Below are 18,553 nucleotides of genomic sequence, written 5' to 3' on the forward strand. Positions count from 1 at the left end.
CTTCCTGTCTGTTCATTCGCCACCAACGAGTTTGGAGGAGCTCTCGGCTCCTGGAGGCTCGAAGTAACTCGATCCCCGTTTCTGCTGGCCGGCTGACGGAGAGCTGATTTAGTTGGCACCTAGTTTATAGCGTTCAAGGCTACTCAGCGCTGTGATGATGACCACAGAGGGCCGGGATAAGGAGGCCTTTTGTTGGAGAGAGTCGGCGTGCTGTCGTCACAGGTCTGATTGGAGAAAGAGGGGGGCGAGGAGGGGAAAGGGAGGAGGGGGGGAGATGAAAAGGTCTCCTATTTATAGTGTTAAAATGACAGAAGCCTCGTACCCTAATGTCTCGTCTTTCACTCGCTTTAATACGAGACGAAGAAGAAATCGTTTCCAGCTTCTGTCTGCTTCCAAATGTCACCGAATGTTTCATCAATCAGTAAAAAAAAAAAAAAAAAAAAAAGGCCTCCGAAGTCGGTGTGATGAATGTTCGCTCCATTTCACTCGATCGAGCGTCCTCCGTTGATATTTATGTTGGAAATGGAAAGCAAACAGAGTTACAGGCGGTGTTTCTGGACCGTTGACCTGCGTTTGCTGTCCGTCCCGGCCCACTTTAACCCCCCGGTGCTCACATGGATCCGTAGATGATGATGAATCCAGCTGTTACGGTTCCAGCAGTTTCTGGAAAGAGGAACGAAGATGTAATAAATGAACGTTGTATTTCCATGTTTTTGAGATGGAGTTTTTAAGAAACTGTTACCTGGGGGCTCATTTTCCTAATTTGTTTTTGTTCTGCTGATAGCTGAAGGAACCCCCCCCCCCCACCCCCCTCCATCCCCTCACCACCCCCCCACCCCCCGTGATGTAGATACAGTATTTAGTCTATTGACCTTTAATTATCCATCCTGTGGCTGCGGAGCGACCTGCGTGCCGGCAGCCCGGCAGCCTGGCGGGGTGGTGGTGGTGGGAGGGGGGGGGGGGGGGTCTATCGATGGGTAGTGGATGCGGGGGAACAAGCCGCACTCGCTGCCGAACATCAGATACGAGCATAAATAAAACATCCGTGTTGCTCCTTTAATGAAGTCTCGCCCACCGGGGGGGTGAGGATGAAAAATTCATGCAGCTGCTGAAGAAAGTTGCTCACCAGCGGGAATGATTAAAGATTCTTTCAAAATGAGAGAAAGAGGCAAAACTCGACTCTCACGGAAGACGTTTGTGTGTTTTTAGAGATCTTTGTGTTTGAACAATCAGACAGGATTTCCATTTTCTTTCATTTATTACATTAATTCAGTGTCTTTCACGTGTTGCTCGACCCGGTCGGTCCTGCAGGACGTTTCTGTGACGTCATCTTCAGTCCACTCGGACGCAATTAACGTCCTTCAGCAGCACCTGTGATCAGATCATGTGATCACGTAAGACTTATAAATTTAACCCAGAATCATTTTCACCCGTCCGGCTCATCCAAGTCGAAGCGTCCTGTTCCCAGAAGCAGAACGTATCTCTGTTTTCAGGATACAGGAACAGGCTCGTGCTGAATTGGTGTAAAAAACATTAAATAAACTCAACGCTGATTGAACTGCAGAGCGAGTGCACGATGCCCAGTCCTGTCAATCAAAGAGTGTCATCTTCCTGCTCGTCCATCCGTCCTGAGCTGAGAGACCACGGAGGCCCGTCGGAGGTCTCGACCCGCTCGGCTGCATGAAAAGACGGATCACGGACGCACAAAGACGAGCCTTTGAGGAGATTTGCAGCACTCCCTTATCTCTCCCGTGTGAAAGAATAAAAAAAACTTGGACCTTTCACGGTCGCCGGGGGAAACGGGCCGCTGGGAGATTTGTGCCAGGTGCTGCTTCTGAAAGCCACCCGAGGAGGAGGACGAGGAGGACGAGGAGCTCTCGTCTTGGTCTTTGATGTGGGGCAGAGCGCCGTGTCCCCAGGTGTTCAACACCACACCAGTATTGAGAAGTCCTCCTCGCTGTCATCCACACTTACACGCCGGCTTTTTACACCCTCGGCTCTCGGAGGACGCTCGCTGTCCGCCCGACTTCCATTCAGAGTGTCTCCTCTCACGCTTCCCCCCGAAGACGCTTTAAATCGCTCTGAAAATACATACGTGGAGTTCGACTGCGCGACATAACAGATGCAGAAAATTCACTTTCTTATCTTCAAACCCAGACTGCCTTTTTTTTTTTTTTGTATCACATCAAATTAAAAATGTTTCCCAATCTTGAACTAGAACATTTTTATTGTCCCCAGAAACCTTGGGTCTCATTTCATGGCTCAGCGGGCATGTGAGGGATTAGAGAGGGTAAACGAGGCCGGTGCGTTGTGTCAGAGGTGATTTGGACTCTTATCGCTGGCAGAACTGCAGATCGAGCGGCGGCCTAAGCTGACAGCCTTAATGGGACGGAGGCCGGCGGCGGTGACGACGTTAGTTAGCATCTGAGGGTATTGTCTGCGTGTTAAGACGCATAATGAGTGACTGTAAACGGAGGCTGGGCTGGAAGTGGCCCCCTCATTGTGTCTGTTATTGTCTGATTTGTATTTTTACAAGTCTGGAAGGACGGAAAACATAATTGTCATCTCTTTATTCTTTTTTTATTCGGTCTTTATCCTTTCTGTAAATGTTTTGGAGGCTTTTAAACCACATCATAACTGTGCAAATGATCCTGATTTCATGGCTTTTTTATCCAGTTGGAACAATAAACGTTTGTGCACAATTTGGTGCCGATTGAACTTGGAGACGTTGAGATGTGTCACGAGATAAATAAAAACTTTTATCCTCTAAATATGCAGAAGGAAAACTCAGAAAAAGCAGGCTTCATTTTCTTGGATGTCTGCAAACCTTCGCTGGGAAACCTTCCAATGGTGGACAGAGTTAGTGGACTGACCATCAGTCGAGCCGCGGTCGCTTTCCAAAAATTTATATCAGGGCAATTTAAATGATAAATTAGCCAGCGGGGTATTTTTTTAGGCAACGTTTTGTACAATGTGTCCAGAAAATGGCCTTAAACACTGAGAGGTTTGGAATTAACTGAACAAAGGGGTAAAAAATAACTATTAATCAATGTAAAGTATCAAAAACATTTTAGTATTGGAACCAAAGTGGATTATATTGGCGCCGTTAGTGAGGGAAAATGTCAAAACCCTGTTTCTGGATCACAAGGGAGAGATGGAAAAAAAAGGGCATTCAAACACCAGATTTAAGGGAGCAACACTCGCTGTTGTCAGCTGAAGCAATAAATTGGTCCGTTCCAGCAGCATTAACAGAAAAACCAAAGTTTTTTCTAAAGTTTGCTTGCTGTTGGGTGTCTACATGGACCAGCATGCATTGCACACGAGCTTCGGACACCGAACCTGCGAAGCCTTCGGATCCCTTTGCCGAGTCCTTTCCTCTTGTTGCACCCAGAAAATAAAACCCAAGAAGGTGCAGCTTCCTAAAAAGTAACGAATGGTGTTTTTTTTTTTTGAACTTCATTATCTGTGAATAACTCACATCTGCTGGTGTTTTGTAAACGGACCCGCCCGCAGCAGAGCAGGACGTCTGCTATTTAAAGTGTAACTTGTTGTAACTGGTCTCCGTCTGTCCGTCCCTGTGGACAGACCATCATCTGGGCTCCGATCCTGTCAACACATCCAAATATTCCAGAGTGTGGGTGTTTTTTTTAGTTTTTTCCCTGAATGAATTAGCTCTGTATCATCCAGACAGCAGACAGACACAGTTGCAGTCACACCCACAGGCGGCGGCAGCAGTTTTTTGGGTTGTCAGGGTCTACAGATCACGGGTCATTGTGCTGCGTAAAGTCACAACAGGAGCAGATAAGACCGGTCCCAGGTTGGCTTTAGGAGCCAAATCCCCGCCAACCCCCCCAGCGCTAATCGGATTAGCTGAAAAGTTAGCAGCGCGGCCCCCAAAGAGACACAGCATTTTTCTGTGCTGACTTCTGTGACATATTTTGCCCTCCGATAATCTGCTTCTTGTCTCGGAGACGTCTCGCGTCGTCTTCGTCACAGTAAACAAGAAGTTCAGGACGCAATGAACTGTTCTTAACCTCTGCTTCGGATGGAACGTCCTGTGGTTGTCCTCCGTGTGTGTGTGTGTGTGTGTGTGTGTGTGTGTGTGTGTGTGTGTGTGTGTGTGTGTGGTGGAGGGGTGTGGGGGGGGGGTCTGTTCCACCCAGGTGGGGGAACAATGGCGTGCCCGTTGTCTTGAAGGAATGGTTGGCTGAGCAGAGGCCGAGGAGGGAGGGACGGGGAGAAAAAAAATGAGTTGTGAAAATGATTGGATGAGGAGGAGGAGGAAGAGGGGGAGGAGGAGGGGGGAGACAGGGTGGTGATGGGGGGAGGAGAGGGTAGCCGGTTGAATGGGGGCAGCAGGGTGGCTACTGGACTCTTAAAGCTCTTTTCATGCTTCGTCTGCTTCAACCAACGCTGAAAACACGTCCGAGGACACCGAGGTCTCGTCCTGGATGATTGTTTTTATTTTATTTTGAAAAAACCACCAGGCTAAAACTAAAACTGGGAATTCCCCCCCCCCCCTGCCCCCTGTGAATGCAATACAATCAGGGGAAACATTATATGAATAGTTCTGCATCAACACAATAAATAAAACTGAATTTAGTTTTCTGTCGTGTTCAGGGGTGGTAAATAATTATAAACCTGAAATATTGTACTTTTTACCTCCATAACTGTTACCAAAATTATTTTTAGATGACCTTTTAGTGATTAAAATGATCCTTTTTTTTGGCATTAACTTGTAGCTTGTAAAGAAATCCTATAAATAATAAGAAGTATATTATTTTAGTCTTAAACAAGCGAGCTGTCGAAGGTCCTGCATCAAAAGACTTTGACCTTTTTTTGAGGAAGGACTCATTTATACGGATGGACGGCATCAACGCCGGGTATCGGACAAAAATGTTCGGTCCCGATGCCTTGACTTTGAAACTTCGATACCAGTTTCAGAAAATCCATGTTAAGAAAAATTAAAACACATTTTGGGACAAATCTTTTGTTTCCATGCAGTTTAGAGGGGGAGAGTGTAACCCGGCTTGATGTCGCCTAAACGTCTCACACGGGAAAATTATCGCTCGGTGCTGCAATTTACCGATGTCCAGTAAACGCCTCATGCTATCGGTGGATGGCCGACCACACACAGAGAAGCCTCCCGTTAATGCAAACAGATATGAGGCCAAAAGATTGAAATAAGGCATTTTATTGTCAGATGTAAGTTACGTGATTTTGTCTATGGATGAAATTTACTCCGGCACAAACCGAGCAAAGTTAAGAGTTTTAAAATATAAAAAGTGTTGGTGCTGTAAAGGTATTGAGGTTCGGTACCCGGCCCAAACTGTGACAGATGACTTTTATACTGTCGTTTCAAAAGTCCTGCCAGGAAAAGAAGCTGTAAATCCAGTGGTCACCTGACAGTGTAAAATGAAGAGGGGGTGGTTTCCTTTACCGTCTCTCATAATGACTCCAAACCAGATTAAACAGAGAAAATAGACTTTTTTTTGGTGCCATCCATGTTTTCCTTTGTCACTGTGGGAGCGGGCGCCTCTGGAACAGCAGCCAACTCCAACATGGCTGGAAAAGCTCTTGGCTCCCCGAATCAGACACCCAGTGTCAAACTGGCGGGCCTTCCCTGGTCTGCGTTCCCCCGGTGATGCCTAGGGAACCGCTCCGCCGGCCAAGATGTGGTTTTGTGGTTACAGTCGGCCAAGACAGACGGGAGATGAAAATTATGCCATGTGGACAAGAAACCTTTTCTTCTTTGTTCTTGCTAACATGGCAGTCTGGCAGCCGGTCGGCCCCGGGGAGACGGTCGCTCGTCCAACAAACACAACGCATTTAGAAGTGGCTCGAGGTTGAAGGTCAAAATTAGAATAAGGTGTACGTAATAAGCTGTAGTGAAATGTTGAATACTGTTTTATGGCTCCTGAATAATGTGGGACCACCGCTGCACGAAGCTGGCAGCTGATTTATGTGCATGTGTTTGTGTTTTCTCAGCGTGGGCCAAGGTGCAGCTGACGATGCATGATAGTGTGGAGGTGTACCGGGGCGACTCGGCCGAGATCCCCTGCCAGTACAGCTTCACCGATGCCGACAACGAGCCCAGCTTTGTCATGATCCAGTGGTTTGTGGTGAGTAGCGCCGGGCGAACAACGAAAGCTGACACCGTCTGTCTGGAGCTGTTCGACTCAAACGGCCCTTTGGAGGCGTTTGAGTCGGACAGCTCCGGACGCCGTCAGGGAACCCCGAGCTCAGTTTGTAGTTGCAGCATCAGTTTTTTTTATGTTTTCTGTATCATCGTCTACAGAAGAAAAGAATGAAGAACTAAGTTGAGCTGCAATATTCTGGATAAAAACGAATCTGACGGTGCCTGATACAGAACCGGTTCAGCCTACATCCACCTCAGGAGATGTTCAAATTTAACACATTTATTAATGACCTCAACTGAAATAACAGGAGCTGCATTACCATGTAAAATGCATCCAGCCCTTATCAGCCAGTAATGACTCTTCAAATCAGAGTTTGACAGCTATCAGGAATTTCCTCGTAGCGGTGCGCGCTGCTGCAAGCTGCATGCAGTTCTCAACGGGCGGGCAGCAGATATCAGCGCCGCGGTGATGTTATTGGTTGACGGAGTAGGAGCGCTTGTTCTGATGAAGCTGACGTCCCGAGTGAAAGAATCATTATTTTTATGTACCTGTGAAATAGGTTGAAGTGTGTCCCGACTGTGTGTCCTCCTGCAGAAAGCTGTCGGTGACAACGCGCGGACGCGGATCTTCTACGGCGACGGCACTCAGCAGATGGTTGACAACAACACAGAATACAGCGGCCGCATCGACGTGACTTCGGACCAGCAGGGAACTCGACTCGTGATCGAGGACGTCCAGCTGTCTGACGAGAGGGAGTTCTTCTGCCAGGTCAACGGGCTGGCCGCCGGAAACGCCGACGGCAAGACGCACCTCCGAGTGTTCGGTAAGAAAACCCGCAAATCAGACATAAAGAAAGATTTAAAGGCTCATGAAAACCACGTTTCAGTTTTTTTTATGAAAGACTAAAGTTATATTTTGCTGATTCAGCTCCTCCAGAGGCTCCGGTGATCGAAGGTGTGCTCACCGGCATATCTGTGACCAACGAGGCGCCGTCTAAGGTGGGTCCAATGAGATGGACGAATACGGTAATCTCAAGGGTTACCGTGTCCAGCAGACATATCGACGCTGCAACGGTGACCTTTAAAGCCAATCACGTTTGTGTGTCTGTGACTCTCCGTGCCAGGTTGCATCTTGCGAGGCTCGAAACGGCTTCCCGAAACCCAACATCACCTGGTACAGGAACGGCACGCCGCTGCTGTCTGCAGCCGGACGTAAGTGTCTTGAAAGGTCTGCCGGGGGTCTCCCCGGTGCTTCTTTAAAACAATTTTGCCCCGTTCGATTTTCAAATTACAGCCGTTTGCTCGGCTGAAGGGACGTCGGCGCTGCAGCACAATGAATTTGCTAAATATTTCAAAAACCACCCGCACGAGCCGAACTTGTTTTTTAGTGCTAGCTAGCAGACGGTAGCACGCTAACATTATGTCCCCCGTCCAGATGTGAACGTGTTGATGCTGGTCACCCGGCCGTCCAGCGGCTTCTACTCCGTCCAGAGCACGCTGGAGCACAAGGTGGCGAAGGAGGACAAGGACGCCCACTTCTCCTGCGAGGTCAGCTTCTTCGTCCCGGGAGCCATCAGGACCATCGAGTCGCACAGCGTCAACGTCACGCTTCACTGTGAGTCCACGCCGACGCTCGCGTCCTTCGTTCCTGGCGTTCCTGTTCAGGACGTTCTGTCGTCTGATCCCGCAAAAAACCTGCTCATACACACTGAAGTTTGAGAATTAAGCCTGAAATGAGCTGATTTGCAGACTTTTGTTCCTGAACTTGTCCGCTCAGCAAATCCTTCTTCTTCCTGCACAAGAAATGCAAATTAAATGTGAAAAATAATTACAAATATTTCTAAGCCGTCTGCTTTAATCCTTATGAGCAGCATTACAGTTCCTCTCTCCACCATGGCAGATTATACTTTATCATTAAGTGTTTTATTTTTTATTTTTTACCATAAACAACATATTAATGCATCTAATTCGCAGCATTATTGTAATATTTATTAACAAACCTGCAGCTTGTTTGTCTCAGTATTCGATTTGAGTGTTTTTTTTATTTGATCTCATTTTCCGTCTCCTTCCATCTGTTGTTTTATATGTTCTGCTGTTAATGAGATTCTATTTTTCTGTGTATGTATCATAACACAAGTGTAGGCTGTGGATTTTCTTTCAGCTGTGTTTTTCAGCCGGCTGTAACAGATGTTAGTGTTTGAACCTGCTCACAGTCAGCTGAATATTGATAAGACGCCCACGTCGGGGACAGCCGCCGCCTCCGTGGCAGCGCCGGAGATATCTGGTTAACGTCGATGTAAAACACGGCGTTGGTTTGAGGGTCAGAGGTCACATTTGGAGGCCAGAGCGAGCAGTGCCTGTTTCCTCATGTCTAGTCATTTAAGATGCATCTACACGGCTCTAATCTACTTAAAAACATCTGTAATTTCAACATTTATATGTAATTTAAATGTTTCGTTTTCCACTGCAGATAGTTCCCCCTCAAGGCGACCGCGTTGCCATAGCGACAATGCATTTAAAAACAAAAAATCAGCTTTCACTTCTACAATAAAACGTTTCACAGACAGAATTTGTTAATAAAGTCTGTTTGGGCTTCCTGTCAGGAACTCCTCAACGCTTCCTCGTCTTCAAGTGGGCGAGGCTTGCAGGAACTACATTTCGGTGTGAGTTCGACATCAAAATCGGCTTCATTAAACACCCACTGGGTGCAAAAAACTTCAGAAAGTTTGAAGAAACATTGATCGACCTGCAGCAAACTTCTGTTCCCACAGTCATCATAATTTGAGCAGCCACATCATCTGGTCTTTTCTTTGTTGTTTGGGACACTGTAGCCAAACACAGTCTGTGCTGTCAGCGTTATGGAAACGCTGTTGTAAAGTGACTTCTAACAGCTCGCTGAATAAGCCTGCTTAATTTGATTTTCTGTGTGTGTGTGTGTGTGTGTGTGTGTGTGTGTGTGTGTGTGTGTGTGTGTGTGTGCGTGCGTGTGTCTGCAGACCCCACCACCATGGTGGAGCTGTGGAAGGAGTCGCCTCAGGGCCTGGTCAAAGAGGGGGATGCTGTGGAGCTGCGTTGCCAGGGCGATGGCAACCCCCCGTCACCCTTCATTTTCAACAGAGAACAAGTAAGAATGGACGAACTATTCTCACCCTTGAAAGTCTCCCGACGGAGAGAAAAGGGGTGACACGCGGGAGACACGCCGGGAATGTTTTTGATATGCAGAGCTGGCCGGGCCCCCGTGCAGCCGCCGGGACGCTGTCAGTCGTGACCCCGCAGGTCCAGAGACCGGAGGCCTCGCAGCACCGCTCATTCCCACGTCAGGACACACACTCATTGTGTGTGTGTGTGTGTGTGTGTGTGTGTGTGTGTGTGTGTGGGCACAATGAAAAGAAAAGTCAGCTGACTAAGCGGGAAGGCAGGGGACATTTTGTCAGTGACTCTATCGAGACATTCTCAGAGCAGTTTTTGCTGTGAAAACGAGTCGAGAGATTTAATTCATTAAATTTTAATCCAAGATGAGGTTGGATCAATAAGATGAGAGACGGAGAGCAGCTGTAACGAGCAGCTAACAAACAGATAATTACCTAAAAGACACTCAAGTTAACGAGCAGCTATCGTACCGGACAACTGGAGACACAAAACAACCTTCAAAACAGACTCAACATGTCACACGATTCGACTCTGAGGCTCATTAAACGTCACAAAACACAGTTTTAGGATGAAGTCACTTTGAAAACACATCCGATACAAGAAATAAAGAAGTTGTCGGACTAAAACTAACAGATTTGTTTCAGGAGCCGGACGTGGAGCTGCAGAGCAGCGGAGACGTCTTGGTTCTGTCTCCGGTGTCCCGTAAAGACAGCGGCGTCTACCGATGTCTACCGCTGGATGCCGCCGAGGTCCAAGGAGAGGTGCAGCTCACCGTCCACTGTGAGGACCAGAACACATCAACGCACTTTCACTTCATTGTTCCATCAAACCTTAAGAAGAAGGTTTTGTTTTTATTTGCTGTTGATGAAAACAACGCTGATAAATTCAGCTTGATGTTATTGAGCTTTTTTTCCTGTTCAGTCACCAAACTTGTTTGACCTCCTGTTTCCTATTTCCTATTTCCTGTTTCCTGTCTCTCGTCTGGTTGCTGTTCAGACTTGGATCCAGCTGTCGTGGTTCCCAAAGACTCGGAGGTGATGCTCAAAGGAGAAGATCTGACGGCGACCTGCAACGCTCTGTCGTCCCTGAAGACCTCGACCGTCTGGTTCAAGGTACGCTCGGAAAACACGGCGTCGTGCTTCTGACTGCATCGTTCAAAATCACCCAAACGATACAGCAAAGAAGATTTGTAGAGAACGAGGATGCTCGTATCGGTTTAATCACGTCAACAATCACTTCAGTCAACATGTGATTTCTTTTTTTTCCCTGTTGCTGCTAATGAGGACAAACATGCAAGAAAATCAAGCGCTTCGGCTCAAAAACGACAACTAGAAAGAAAAGTCAGATGTAAAGTTTATAAAACTACTATTGATGTGTTCAAGTGTGGGCTGATTTAAATAAGAAATGTAATTAAAATAAACTAAAACTAATGAATCTGAATTTTAAAATAATTAAAATTAGAAAATAAAGCCAACAAAATCTTAAATAAGGTGCAAATCATCTAAAATATGAATTAAAATAAGCTAAAACAAAAAAAAAATTGAATTAGAAAATGTTTTAAAACTAAAACAAATAAATAAAAATGTGAAAATATAATTTAAATAAAAGATGTAGTCCAAATAATCTCAAATAAATCATTTGAAAATAAGTGTAAAGTAAAAATAATTTCACATGAATAAATTACACTGTTTTCGTGCACGTCCGCTTCATATCTGGGGAGTTTGTTGCGATGACCTCGCTCTTTTTCTTCCGTGCGTGTTTTTCAGGACGGGAAGCAGGTGGGTCGAGGGAACACGTTGCACCTGCAGGACGCCACCTACGATACGAGCGGCGAGTACATCTGTGAGGTGACCGTTCCCTCCCTGCCGTCCCTTCACACCAGCGGCTCCGTTCACATCATCGTCCAAGGTCAGTCATGACTTACATCACTTCAGCTGCAGGGTAAAAAAAAAAAAAAGGCTTCCAGATGATGTTGTGCTTTTATGTCGTCTAAAATGAGATTAGACTCGATGATAAAGTTAGTTTCACCTGTTTTTTATACTTTATTTATTTATTTAAAAATAAAGGAAAAACAAGCAAAATTCAGGGGAAAGAAGTTCTTTTGCTCAGCTGAGGTGGAAAAGTTTGATTTGAAAACATATTTTCTTTTCTAGTTGTTTTCCAGATCAGTTTTTATGCATTTGACATTTTTAAACTCTCAAACTTGTAGATATTTTAGTTGTTAATAGTTTACACGTGCTAATTGTTGGATTTGCGCTCGTGTTTTCGCAGCAGGTCTTTTATTTTCTCGATCATGAGCGGCCTCTTTTATTTCTACTTCCTCCAAATTGATGGAACTGAGAGTTCTCGTTTAATCCGGTTAGAATAAACGTCGGTCATGTGATGGATCGTCTCCGGGGAAATAAGACAAACTTTGTGTTGGAGTTGTGAGAGTGTGGCCTCACAGGAAAACAGGAACATTGTGCCCTTTCAGGCCACCAAAGGGCTTTTATTGTGAAACCTCAGGGCAGGAAGTGCAACAAAAAAGTAATACTGAGTAGAATTAATGGGAGAAAAAACGATAGAAGACTAATGAACTGTGTGTGTGTGTGTGTGTGTGTGTGTGTGTGTGTGTGTGTGTGTGTGTGTGTGTGTGTGCGCGCCTCCAGGTGGTCCCCAGCTGGTGGGCGTGGATCAGGAGGTGCAGCTGGAGGAGGCGTCCGGCCGCATGGTGAACCTGAGCTGTGAGGCTCAGGGTCATCCTCTGCCCAGCATCTCCTGGAACATCATCGGCAGCCAGGTACCTGATTCACTTCAAACACTTCACACTGACAGCGGAAACAGATATTTGGTTTCATTATAAATGTTATTGAAAGCTGTTTTTCTGCTGTACGAAGGAGCATCAATAAGTTCAGGCTTCAGAGTTGATCAACATCAGTTCCTCATGTTAACGTGACCGCTGGTACGTTTGTGGTTTCACCGTGAAACCTGAAACTGGAGCAGAGAAACATCCGATTTTTAGTCAAAAGTCTTCAACACACCCGCTTACAGCCAAGTGTTCCTGAGCCCATGCAGTGATTTCTACTACAGAATCAGGTTGTTGTTTTTCCTGCTTCCTCCTGCTCCGTGAGCATCACTGTGCTGCGTTCAACAGGAACGATCTGTGAACTCTGATTAAACATCATATACGTGTATTTACATAATGAAACATTAAAGTGAAGGTCACTCAAGTTTTTAAAAACAAATTCTACTTTTGCGTCCTGGCAGCTTTCGACTTTGTCAAATTGACAAAATAATAATTCTGACATTTTGCTCAGTTTGATTTAATGTGAAACTGATTTGTTTTACAAAGTTTAAAAACATGAAAGGAAAGTGATTCAAGCTTCGGTCTCTTTAGTTTGCTACGTTCTGCAGGAGCTGATGGACATATTATGATTGTGTGATTTTAGCAGGTTCCTCGTGTGATTTTTGCCACCGCTGCGCTTTTATTCTGAAAAGCCGCTGGTGTGTAAAATGTCGTCGCTGAAGTGTGTTTTGTTTTGGTGTGTTTGTGCAGAACTGGCAGGAGGTGGTGAACAAGGCCAACGAGCACATGGCTCACAGCGTGGTGTCGGTCAAAGTCACGTCGGACGTCAGCGCTCTGTGCAACGCGTCCAACGACATGGGCACCGAGGTCAAAGCCTTCAGCATCAAAGCCAGTAAGACCTCCGTCGGTTTTCACTCCACCAACATTTGCTTTCTACGCTTATTTGGAGAAATTCCTTTGTTATGTTAAAGTGTCGTTCCACTTCTTCTTCTTTCATGTTGGAGCTCATTTAATCTCGTTTTTTCTTTTTTCTCCGGTGTGACGGAAAGCGCCTCGAGTCGTGGACCGTTTTTTTCCTTTTGCTTAATTAAAGGGAGCTGTAGCGCTACGAAGGCAGAAGAAGACGCTCTGTTCTCTCAGTAATGGAGCTTCCAACTTATTTTGCTTTTTGAAGCCTAAATTAATGACCATGGAGCTCCGGCTCCTCACGCTGAACACCCAAATACATTTTCATTTATTACAGAAATCTGCTGCCTTGATGTTGGTTTTAGAAAAGGAAAGTTGACTTCACGTCCAGGGCAGCTCTCTGACGGTTTCTTTGTTCTGTTTTCTTTTTCAACATGAATAATAATGATATTGACTTCAGTGATTTCAGATTTTGGGCAAAAAAATCTGAATAACAGTAATTATTTGTCATTTCCTGCGGAAAATAATGTTTATAAAAGTCAAATTTCAGCAAATAGGAATTAAACGAGATACTCGGCTGATTTTTTTGGAGACTTTATAAAACATGCAGCAGATTTTTCTAATTAAGAGCGACATAGATTTTTCTTTTCAGGCCTCTCATCCCTTTATATTATTCTTGAATTATTACTGAAGGTTTCAGCTGTGAAATCAATCGTAGGTTAGAGGTGGACGGAGAGTTGCAGCGGGACGAGGCGGTATGAAAATTGATGGTTTTCATACAATGAACGTACTTATTTCTGGTATTTGAAAAAGAAAATGCAACGAACGGAGACGCCCGCCTGCACAATGAACTCTCTTCCTGGTTGCCTGTCAGACGGTGCCGTGGGCACCGAACACACAGCGAACACAATGAAACGGGTCATATCATCGTCTCTACCTCAGAAACACTGATTACAAACATCGTGGAAACACTTTGGACATCTTAAATGAACGTGGGTTTGTCCTCGAAGACGGAGATCCGGTTACAATCTGCAGATCAAAGTTTCACAAAGTCCGAACAACTTTAATGCCCAAAAAATTTAACGTGTGATTGTTTAAATGCACTATTGAAATCATTTTCCACATCCCGGCTCGGACATCAGCTGTCTGAACATTAAACCGAGATGGTTCTCAGACCGTTGAAACCTTCGCTGGGCGATAAGGTGCCAAAACAAGATGATATTTTAGAGTTTGTTTCTGACATGATGGTATTGTTGAAGTCAATGAAAAAAGTACATTTTTGTGCAACCAAAATATGAGTTTTTAAATTTTTTTTATCTCGCTGATCTTGTGACTCCTTTTTAGTTTATCGGTAAGAAACAAAAGGTTCCTGCTGTCGGAAATGTTTGAGAAAAGTCAAAATCCGAAATTCCTGAAGGGACCGAATAAGGTCAAATAAAACCTGAGAGAGAGAGAGAGAGAGAGAGAGAGAGAGAGTGTGTGTGTGTGTGTGTGTGTGTGTGTGTGTGTGTGTGTGTGTGTGTCCGCCCTAAGTGTTGTTCTACTTGTCCACAGTTCCCCGGGTCACCACCACCGCCCCCTTCTCTCCCGGTAAGACCTCCGTCCTCCCGTCCATCTCTCATTCACCGTCTTCCACCTCAAAAAGGTCTCGTGTCCTCTGTCCTCTGTCCTCCGTGTCCTGACTCCGGTTCTGTGTGGGACAGTGAAGGGTTTGGAGGAGTGCGTGCATTATTGATGCTTCTGGTGCAGGGACTCTTGTCTTTTGGTTCGCTGGCAGATCTTGTGGACGGCCTGCGGGCGTATTTAAATATTCTGTTTGATAAAAAAATCCCAACAGCAGCAGATTTGAGCTCAACAGCAGATCTAACGACGCTCCGACCGGACGCCGCGCAGCCGGAAAAATATTTGTTTATCCCGCAATTACAGAAATAAAAATGTCCGAAAACAAACAGCGTCTCACTTTACCAGACTGTCCTCCTGTTTTATGGACAGTTTTTACACGGCAGGATAATTTGCAGGTAATTACGGAGAAGGGGAATTATTCTGAGCAGTCACTTCGTACCATTAAACCTTCACGGGCCTTCAGGGGAAACGCAGCCTCCCGTTAAAACCACCGGGAGAGGACACGATGTGAAGTCCGTCCACCACGGAAGATGATTATTTACTGAGGTTGTTGCAGGAGTTTATCACACAGGACTGAACACACACTGAACACCGAGTGCAAGATTTCAAAATGAGTTACATCACCGAGTCTCTGCGGCAGTAAATGACGACACGTCTTTTCTGACTGGTTCTCACTCTTTTATGGATTTCAAAACACAAATCTGGAGATTTTACTGCAGGAAAAATTAATATAATCCAACAGAACGTCTCTTGTAGGATAAAAGACGAAACTAACATGTTAAATTTATGATTTTAAATAATTAATATGATGAGTTTGGGCCTCAGATTTCAGACTTAGACTGAATACATGCTTACGTACTAACCACAGACTGTATATAAAATGTTTGTAGCTTCCAGGTCTGAACTTATTGATCCACACAAACAGACGCCATCCATTTTATTCTCTTCTGGTCTTTTGTTGTGTTTTCTTGCTTCTTCATTTACCTGCATGTTTCCTGTCTTTGAGTTTGATAAACGTTATTTTATTATTTTTTTTCTGTCCTTTTCCGGCTGTATCATCATCAGAAACATGACAGCTGAATCTCTTCCTGTGTTTAAAGATGCAAAGACTGAACTGGCAAACTGAAAACCAGGAGGATGCACCACTGCACAAAAAAACTGCACCAGAAAAACATGAGTTATTGGTGAATGATTATTATTAATGTTAAAAGGTTAGTTGAAAGAAATATGCCATTTCCAGGACAGTCCAACAGGAATATTATAAAGGGCTTGAAATGATGGATACAGTCAGTAAATCAATCGTTTTAATAGAAGTTTGTGTTGTTTCCCGTCACATTGCAGCTTCTTTACATTCCGGATGAATAATTGAAGTCTTTTAAATGAAGTGAGTTATCGGAGCTGCAGGTCACAGATGCTGAACAAAGTAAATGACATTTTTCTAACAGTTCTGCTGCACAGTCATCATTAAATGACAGAGAAACATCACGGACATAATTTCACGCTCCGCTTCTTATTTCTTCTGCATTAAGAAGAGAAATTAGTTAAATGAACCACTTAGTGGTTTAAATACTGCAGGTCGGTGGGACACGTGTTTCCCTATCTGTATTATTAAACTTCATTTTTAACTTCAGTTTTTTCGAGTTGCACTTCCACAAGTTTAATCCAATGAAGAAGAGATTCAGATTTGAAGTCTTTAGTAGAAAAACACTGGATTCAACACTTCAGACTTAAAAAAAAACTCCCTATGTTTTTATTGTCAGACCTGTCGAAGCTCCTCCAGCGATCACAGATGTGTTTCACCTGTTTTCATTGCAGCGTCTCATGATCTGCTGCTTTTTGTGCATTCATTCAGATGTGATGTGTTTTGTGTTGCGGTTGAATGATTTCAGTCGTTTCTAAGCCGCCGCTTTTCCCTCGCCGTTGCCTTCGTTCCTTTCTGGCTGTGTAAATGTGACTTTTGTTGTGGCTGCAGCTCTGAAATGTTTTTTCAGATCAACTCTAACACGTTGTTGGTCTCTCTGTGTTTGCGTAGCCGAGGGCAGCGGCGTGATCATCGTGGTGATCATACTGTGTCTGCTGCTGCTCGCCTTCCTCGGCAGCGTCATCTACTTCCTGCACAAGAAGGGAAAGATCCCGTGTGGACGCTCGGGCAAGCAGGAGATGTGAGTTCAGCTTGTGATCAACCTGTTCGAAGGAGCTCATGAAAACACAAAACATTTTCTCTTGCCAGTAGGGGGCGCTATGGCTATGATTGAACATTGGCACGTATATGTCTTCAGGGCAGGACTTTTATCATACATGTAAAGTTTGGTGAATTTTACACAACGTACATTAAAGTTGCAACTTTTAGTTTCATGGCAAAACTTACAAAATGGCCACCACGCCACGGACACACCGTTCACTGCAAATGAATTCTTTTAACAACTTGTCATCCCGAAGGTCTTAAGAATGGACACACCAAATTTCAGGTCGGTCCAATAAATTCTGTGGGAGAAGCTTGACGTGCAAATGGGCAAAAATTTACAAAAATGTCTGGCACCAATCCACTTTTTTTGTACATCTAAGTATGATTTACATGCCTACCAAATGAGTTACATGTAGGTGAAAGTTTGCTGCGATGGGCTGCAGTTTAGGGGGTGCTAGCGAGCCATTTAGCTACGCCCACTCCTGAAAACCCACATTAGATGTACATTTTCACCAGATCTCGCACGTGCCGAGTTTCATGAGTTTCAAGCACCTGTAAGCCCTAAAAAAATTATTTAGAAGAAAAAAGAATAGTTCTTTGCTTGACGATGGGGCCTTCGAACCGTTCGGTTCTGGTACCAAACAAACATTTAAACTTTAACGCCAGACGAACCGACTGCTCTCTCCGTCTGCAGCACCAAAGAGAAGACCACCAAAGATGACATCGTCGTGGAGATGAAGACCACCCCAAAGAATGAGGAAGCCGTCCTCCTAAAAGCCGTCAACGGAGACAAAAAAGGGCCCAGTGAGCAGGTAACTGGACCCATCGACGCCCCCTACAGGCTGCAGCGTGGAGTTTGTTCTGCATGTTAGGAAACAGTTGGTTCATCGTCCTCCTCCTACATGTGATGTATTTATGGGATGAGACTCGGTCGGCGCGTCAATTATTTAACGGTTGTAAATAAACCAGCTCGTAGCAAAAACAAATTGTGATGATGTGAAGACGCGATCGGTGTTTGTGACTTCCTGTTCAACTAACCTGCAGGTTTATTTCCAACCAGCTTGTGTTTCTTCTTCTTACTGCGTTTCTTCATGTTTATCTTAATGAAAGAATTAATGGACAAAAATGACAGAATTTTTTTTTTGCTTCATTTTATTCGAGCGTGGATTAAAAAGTGACGTCACTCAAACAGACACGCCCCCGAAAAACACGTTTTTTTTTAACCTTATTGTCGAATTAATGACGGGATTAAAAAAAACAAAAAACTAAGAAGAGGAAGGAAGATAACGACACCGTCATGACTTTTTGTATTTCAGGAGAGAACTTGATGCTTTTTCAAAAGGAGACTAGTTGGTTTTTTTAGGCAGCCCCTGGTGGCTCTCAGTGGTATTGCAGTTTGTGGCACTTTGACCTGATTCTGTTGGTGTATGTGAAGCTGACTCCATCGTCTCTCCCTCCAGTAAAGCGTCCGGCGGCTCGGCGGTGACGTCGTGCACCATCGGTCGGGGCGTCCCGCTGACCTGAGACCTGCAGGGTAACACCACCACCGCTCAGCCTGGACATTCCTCCCATCATGCTTTGTTCTCAGCAGTATTCAGTAGACTCACACACACACACACTCACATGTATGTACAGATGTGTATTTTCTTTCGAATGAATGTCCTCCACATTCATTTTTGTTTCTTCAACTCTCGGCTGTCGTTCAGTGTGCGTACGATGTTTTTGTTTTCATTTTATGAAAATGTATATATTATATATATTTTGT

At 44.8% G+C, this 18,553-nt stretch overlaps 1 protein-coding gene across 2 annotated transcripts in view; it reads left to right on the forward strand.

Moving 5' to 3' along the window:
- The window catches only part of mcama (melanoma cell adhesion molecule a), a 41,663-nt gene that overhangs the window by 21,393 nt on the left and 1,717 nt on the right, over nt 1-18,553 (forward strand). For both annotated transcript variants that reach the window (XM_069145812.1, XM_069145813.1), the window contains 15 exons: nt 5,989-6,122; nt 6,735-6,963; nt 7,068-7,138; nt 7,264-7,351; nt 7,575-7,754; nt 9,136-9,263; nt 9,934-10,069; nt 10,286-10,401; nt 11,056-11,197; nt 11,938-12,068; nt 12,825-12,966; nt 14,535-14,570; nt 16,636-16,765; nt 17,483-17,600; nt 18,249-18,553. The exon at nt 18,249-18,553 is cut by the window's right edge and continues 1,717 nt beyond it. In XM_069145812.1, coding sequence (XP_069001913.1) covers nt 5,989-6,122; nt 6,735-6,963; nt 7,068-7,138; nt 7,264-7,351; nt 7,575-7,754; nt 9,136-9,263; nt 9,934-10,069; nt 10,286-10,401; nt 11,056-11,197; nt 11,938-12,068; nt 12,825-12,966; nt 14,535-14,570; nt 16,636-16,765; nt 17,483-17,600; nt 18,249-18,251 — 1,784 coding nt within the window. In that variant the 3' untranslated portion in view covers nt 18,252-18,553. The remainder of the gene's footprint in view (nt 1-5,988; nt 6,123-6,734; nt 6,964-7,067; nt 7,139-7,263; nt 7,352-7,574; nt 7,755-9,135; nt 9,264-9,933; nt 10,070-10,285; nt 10,402-11,055; nt 11,198-11,937; nt 12,069-12,824; nt 12,967-14,534; nt 14,571-16,635; nt 16,766-17,482; nt 17,601-18,248) is intronic.

Source organism: Embiotoca jacksoni, unplaced genomic scaffold (genome assembly GCF_022577435.1).
Source record: "Embiotoca jacksoni isolate LCO1_2020_lvr unplaced genomic scaffold, fEmbJac1.0.p SCAF_13, whole genome shotgun sequence".
In the NCBI taxonomy this organism is placed as follows: domain Eukaryota; kingdom Metazoa; phylum Chordata; class Actinopteri; family Embiotocidae; genus Embiotoca; species Embiotoca jacksoni.